Source organism: Camarhynchus parvulus, unplaced genomic scaffold (genome assembly GCF_901933205.1).
Source record: "Camarhynchus parvulus unplaced genomic scaffold, STF_HiC, whole genome shotgun sequence".
NCBI lineage: Eukaryota > Metazoa > Chordata > Aves > Passeriformes > Thraupidae > Camarhynchus > Camarhynchus parvulus.
In genome coordinates, this window is record NW_022148248.1 from 389,777 (window position 1) to 396,524 (window position 6,748).

Below are 6,748 nucleotides of genomic sequence, written 5' to 3' on the forward strand. Positions count from 1 at the left end.
CGGACATGGATGAAGCTCTTGCCGCAGTGCCGGCAGCACAGCCGGGCGCCAGCGGTGCAGCTTGGCGTGGAAGCCCAGCGCCGCCGCTGAGCCGGGCCGCGCGCACAGCCCGCACTGCAGCGACGCCCGGCGACGCCGCCGGTGCCGCCTCCTCGCCCGCCTCACCTGGGGAGCTCGGCGGCGGCGCAGGGGGCGCCCAGGTGCCGTTCATGTCCCGCGGGCGCCGGAGCGGGAGGAGGAGGAGGAGGAGGAGGAGGAGGAGGAGGGAGGAGGAGGAGGAGGGGGCCCGGCCTCCAGGCCCTGCAGCGGGGATGACGCGGCGCCGCCCACGCCCCCAGCGCCCGCGCTGCCGCCGGCGAGGGCACGGCCAGGCGCGAGTTGTAGATGAAGTTGAGGACGTCGGAGAAGACGCCGGCCTGGACGCCCGGCAGCTCCAGCACCTGGGCGGGAGAGGGGCAGGTGGGCTCCTGGGCCAGCGCCCGCTTGAAGAAGGGGCTGGAGGCGGCCAGGACGTTCTTATGGGCGCGGAATTTGGTGTCCTCAGCGATGATGGTGACGTCGCAGAACTGGCCCCGCAGGCGCTGCTCGTTCAGCTCCAGCAGCAGCGCCCGGCAGTGCCCGGCGTCCGACACCTCCACGACCGGAGCCATCCCCGCGCCGGCCACCTGCGGGGGACAGCGGGACGGGGTCACCTGAGGGGTGGGGACCATGGTTTGGGGTCACCTGTGGGGGTGGGGACACGGTTTGGGGTCACCTGCGGGGGTGGGGACACGGTTTGGGGTCACCTGCAGGGGGTGAGACCATGGTTTGGGGTATTGGGGGGTGGGGACACGGTTTGGGGTCACCTGAGGGGTGGGGACACGGTTTGGGGTCACCTGCAGGGGTGAGACCATGGTTTGGGGTCACCTGAGGGGGTGGGGACACGGTTTGGGGTCACCTGCAGGGGTGAGACCATGGTTTGGGGTCACCTGGGTCCTTATTTGGGGTCACCCAGACACCTGGATCCCACATTTGCAGTCACCTGGGTGGGCGGGACCATGATTTGGGGTCACCTGGGTGGGTGGGGCCATGGTTTGGGGTCACCCACACATCCGGTTTACTATTTAGGGTCACTCTGGGGTTCAGGGGTCACTTCGGGGTCTGGTGTCCCCTGTCCCCGGGGTCGCTGTGGGGTTCTGGGGTCACTCGGGGGTTTTGGGTCCCCTGTCCCCTGTCCCGGGGTCGCTGTGGGGTTTTGGGGTCACTCCGGTGTTTTGGGTCCCCTGTCCCCGGGGTTGCTGTGGGGTTGTGGGGTCACTCTGTCATCTGTCCTGGGGGTTATTTTGAGGTTTTGGGTCCCCCTCCCCTGCCCCGGAGTCACTGTGGGGTTCTGGGGTCACTCTGTCACCTTTCCCGGGGGTCATTCCGGGATTTTGGGTCCCCTCTCCCCTGTCACGGGCTCGCCGTCCCCGGCCCAGCGCCGCCATTTTGTGTCGGGGCCTGCGCGGCCTGAGGCGGCTCAAAATGGCGGACGGGACCGAACCACCGCGGAGGAACCGCGGGGGGAGCCGAGGCAGAACCACCGGGAGAACGGCGGGGGGAACCGGGGCAGAACCAGCGGGAACTGCGGGGAGAGCTGGGGCAGAACCACCGTGGAGCATCCCAGTGTCCCCCCAGTATCCCCCAGTATCCCTCCAGTGCCCCCCCAGTGCCTCCCAGTATCCCCAGTGCCCACCTGTGCGCGGGGCCCTCATGGACTGGGTGTTGCAGCTCCGGGGGTCCTCGGGGGGGGGTCACAGCCGGCCGGGCCTCCTGGGGGGGGGGGACACAGAAAGAGGGGTCACCACACCCGGATTTGGGGTGAAACACTCGGGTTTGGGGGGTGAAACACTCGGATTTGGAGGGGAACACCTGGATTTGGGGTGAAACAACCGGATTTGGGGGTACCCGGGGTCATTGGAGGGGTCATAACACCCGGATTTAGAGGAACACCAGGTTTTGGGGTGAAACATCCGGATTTGGGGGTGAAAACCCCAGATTTGGGGTGAAAGACCTGGATTTGAGGGTACCTGGGGGGGAACACCCAGATTTGGGGGTACCCGGGGTCACAGGAGGGGTCACAACACCCGGATGCATGTGACAAAGTGACAGCGAGGGATTCTCCAGCGTGACGTCACCATCACAGGAAAGATAAGATATGTGATGTCATCGGGTGATGACGCCATCACATGGGATAGTGACGTCATGGGTTGGCTGTCACCGTGAGGGGATGGGTGTGACGTCACTGCGCGGGGGGAGGGTTGAGGGCGGCATGACGTCACCACGAGGGGACACCGGTGACTACACGGGGGGCGGGGCAGCGTGACGTCATGGCTGTGACGTTGTGGGGGGCGTGTCGCACCCACAGCGGGGACGGGGGGACAGCGAGGGCAGGGGGTGACACCTGGGGGGGGGGGGGCGGTGACACAGGTGGGGGGCACCCGGGGGGGGAGGGGCGGGGACAACCCCGGGGAAATTTTGGGAGGGGGGGAGGAAAAGGCGCAGGGACCCCTCCCCCCCGTGCACCCCCTCCCCCCTGGGGACCCCCACCCCATCCCCCCCCCCCGCCCCTCCCCCGCCCCCCAGGTACCCCCGGAGCCGCCTGACAGCGGCGTCCCGTCCGCGACGTCACCGGGGGGGGAGGGGGGCAGTGTCACCCAACGGTTGCCATGGAAACAACCCCCCTCCCCCCCTTCAGACCCCTCCCCTTCCCCCCTCTCCGGACACACCTTTCACCTGCGGCCAATCAGGGGGCAAGGAGCGCTCCGGGACACGCCCACCCCCGCCAGGACCACGCCCATCCCGCGCGAAAGGCAGCGCGCGCACCGCTGACGTCATGGGCTCACCTGGATGCTCATTGGCTGGGCTGGGAGTGACGTCACGGGGCCCCGTCCTGCCGCGGGCGGTGTTGAAGGAGCAGGCGGAGGCTGAGGGGGCGGGGACGGGAAAAGGGGGCGTGGTTAAAGGGGGTGTGGCTACAAACGGGCGGGGCTAAGGGGGAATGAGGGAGGGGACGCGGAAGTGTCGGCGCGGGAAGGGCGGGAGGGGGGACAGGGGACGCACGGGTGGGACACAAAAACACAGAGAAACACACAGACAGGTGTGACACAGACAGGTGTGACACAGACAGAAACACAGGTGGGACACACACGCACACACACAGGTGTGACACACACACAAAAACACAGGTGTGACACAGACAGGTGTGACACAGACAGAAACACAGGTGGGACACACATGCACATACACAGGTGTGACACACACAAAAACACAGGTGTGACACAGACATGCCTGCACATCCACACCGGTGTGACACGCACAAAAACGCACAAACAGGTGTGACACACACACCTGCACACACACACAGAGGTGTGACACAAAACCACACGCAGGTGCGATACACACACAACACCTGCACACGCACAGGTGTGGCACACACAGAAGTGTGACACACACACACCTGCACACGCACAGGTGTGACACACGCACCTGCACACAGATGTGACAGACACCTGCACACGCACACAGGTTACGCACCCACACAACAGCCACTGCGCCTGTTGCACACGCACAACACACGCGAGACACGCGTCAGACACAACAGCCGTGCACGGACAAACAACCGCACACGGACACACAACCAGACACAGACACAACAGCTGCAGCCCCACAACCCCCACACAGCCACGCCTGGGTGCGCAGGTACACACAGACACAGCGCACAACCAGACACGGCTGTACAACCGCACGGGGACACGTGACACAGCCGGACATGCGTGCACAACCAAACACAGGCGAGACACACAACCGAACATGGTTGTAGAACCGGACAGGGACATGTGACACAGCCGGACGCAGGTGCACAACCAAACATGGATGTGACAAACAACCTAACACAGATGTACAACCACACTCAAAGCACCCCCCCACACACGTACAACCCACACAGGGACGGCTGTAGATGGAAAAACAACCCCCCCACAGCCCTCAAACTGACGCACAACCGCACGCGGGTGTGACACCCTCACAGCCACACGCAGCGGCACAACCGCACAGGAACAGCCCCCACACAACCCTCGCATGGATGGACAGCGGCACAGGGCACAGACAGGCGGAGACACAACCGCACATGGGGCAACAACCGGACAGGGAAGGCTGACACGAGCACAGCCGCACAATGAACAGTCACACAACCCTCAGATGGGTGCACAACCGCACAACATCACACAACCGCACAAACACCCCTCATACAACCCTCAGATGGGTGCACAGCCGTACAACAATGTCACAAAACTGCACAAACACCCCTCATACAACCCTCAGATGGGTGCACAGCCGTACAACAATGCGACACAACTGCACACAGGCGCACAACCACATAAAGAACCCCCACACAACCCTCAGACAGACGTACAACTGCACAACAACGTGACACAACCGCACAGGGATGCTTAACAGGCAGAGGCACAACCGTCCATGGAGAAACAACCCTCACACAACCCTCACAGGGGCGCACAACCGCACAGGGATGTGACACACAACCGGACATGAACACACGACATTCACGAACACAGGCAGGTGCACAACCGCACACAAACAACACACGCACAGCCCTCATACGGGTGCACAACCGGACACAGGACCTGACACGGACAAACAACCAGACATGGACAAACAACCACACACAAACACCCGCACACGCACAGCCCCACACGGGCACGACACACTCGGACAGACAGACAAACACCCGCACAAACAACCAGATGCGCACCAACACTCGCACATGCACGGCTCCACACAGACACAACACACTCGGACAGACGGACAAACAACCGGACACGCACAAACACCCCCACACGGACACAACACGCTGACAAACGCCCAGGCACTTACAGCCCCACACGGACACAACAGGCTCGGACAGACAGACAGACAGACAGACACACACACACACGTAACCCCGTACAGACACGACACGCTTGGATGGACGGACAAACAAGCGGACAGGCGGACAAACAGCCGCACGCGCACAAACAGCTCCCAACCCGTCACCCCCACACCCACATGGGGACCCCCGCCACGGCCCCTCACACCCCCCCGGGCCCCCCCACCCTGGCACAAACACGCAGCTGCCCCCCCCCAACCCCCTCGTCACCCCCCCGGTGTCACCCCCCCGGTGTCACCCCCCCAGTGTCACCCCCTCGGGGTCCAGCCCCCCCTCCCAGCAGCGTTTGGGAGGTGCCGGGTGACATTTGGGGGGGGTCAGAGCGGGGTCCTGGGCAGGGGAGGGGCTGTTTGGGGGGGGGGCACTTTGGGGGGGTCCCGGAGCACTTTGGGGGTCCCTGGGGACACTTTGGGGGTCCCGGGGGTCACTTTGGGGGTCCCGGGGGTCACTTTGGGGTCCTGCCAGGGTGCTTGGGGAGGGTCCGGGGGGCTCCGAGGGGCGGGGAGGGGGCGGGGGGGATTGAGGGGGGTGGGCGTGACCCGGGGCAGCGCGGGGGGGTTGGGGGTGGGTGGGGGTCGCGGTGAGCCCCCCCCCTTCCCCCTCCCCCTCCCCTCCCCCATCCCGTGGGGGTCGCGCTGCGGTGACAGCGCCGGGAGGGGGGCGGGGGGCGTGGGGATGGCGGGGGAGGGGTTCGGGGGGTCCCGGCGGGGCTCGGGGGTCCCGGGGAGGGCGGGGGTCGTTACCGGGGCCTGTCCCGGGGCCGGGGATGTCGCGGCGGCGGCGGCGGCGGCGGCGGCGGCACAAGATGGAGGCGGCGCGTTGGGCCCCGGGTGGGAGGGAGGGAGGGACCCCCCCGCCCCACGGAGCGGGGACACGGGGGACACCCGGGGGGACACCTGGGGGGACACGGGGGGACACGAGGGGACACTGGGGGGGGACACCGGGGGACACTGGGGGGATGGAGGGGATGCGGGGGGATACGGGGGGGACACGAGGGGACACCGGGGAGACACGGGGGGACATGCGAGGGACACTGGGGGGATACGGGGAGACATGGGGGGGAACACAGGAGGGATAAGGGGGGGACAACGGGGGGGGCAAAGGGGGATATGGGGGGGCTCATGGGGGGACAGCGGGGGACACTGAGGGGGAGATGGGGGAATGGGGGACACGGGGGGGGATTATGGGGGGAGACAAGAGGGGACACCGGGGGGATATGGGGGGGGGGAAGGGGGGAGGCAGAGGGGGGCAAGAGGGGACATTTGGGGGACACAACTGGGAGGGACAGGGGGCAGGGAGGGTGGGGGGCGGTCACAATTGGGGGGTAAAAGCGGGGACACAACTCGAGGGGACATGAGGACATTGGGGGGCACCACTGTAGGGACAGGGGGCCAGAACTGGGGGACATTTGGGACGCAGAGGTGGGGACACAACCCCGGGGTGGGGGGGGGGCACAGGCAGGCAGGGGGAGATGGAGGGGACAGGGGACACTGGCAGGGTGTGACAGAAGTGGGGACAGAGTTGGGGGGCAGCAGGGGACAGGGGGCACGAGTGGGACACAAATGGGGGACAAAGTGACACAAAGCTGGGGGCTCGGGTGACAAAGGAGGGGACCCAATGAGACACAGGTGACACAGCTGGGGACACAAGGACACAGAAGCGGGGACAAATTTGGGGTTATGGTGACACAAAAAGGGACACGACCAGAGAGGGTTGGGGACAAAAGTGGGGACACAACCGAGGACACAACCATGGTGCCACAGCCCAAAACGGTGACAAAACCAG

General features: G+C 65.6%; 1 protein-coding gene across 1 annotated transcript; it reads right to left on the reverse strand.

Moving 5' to 3' along the window:
• Nucleotides 1–281: 281 nt before the first annotated feature.
• LOC115916363 (zinc finger and BTB domain-containing protein 4-like) lies at nucleotides 282–1,033 on the reverse strand (the record flags this gene model as incomplete). The annotated part of the gene is made up of 2 exons (XM_030970068.1): nucleotides 938–1,033; nucleotides 282–754 (listed from the first exon to the last, which is right to left on the reverse strand). A coding segment is annotated over exon 2 (429 nt), but the record flags the coding sequence as incomplete, so codon positions are not given.
• Between the last annotated feature and the right edge of the window lie 5,715 nt (nucleotides 1,034–6,748).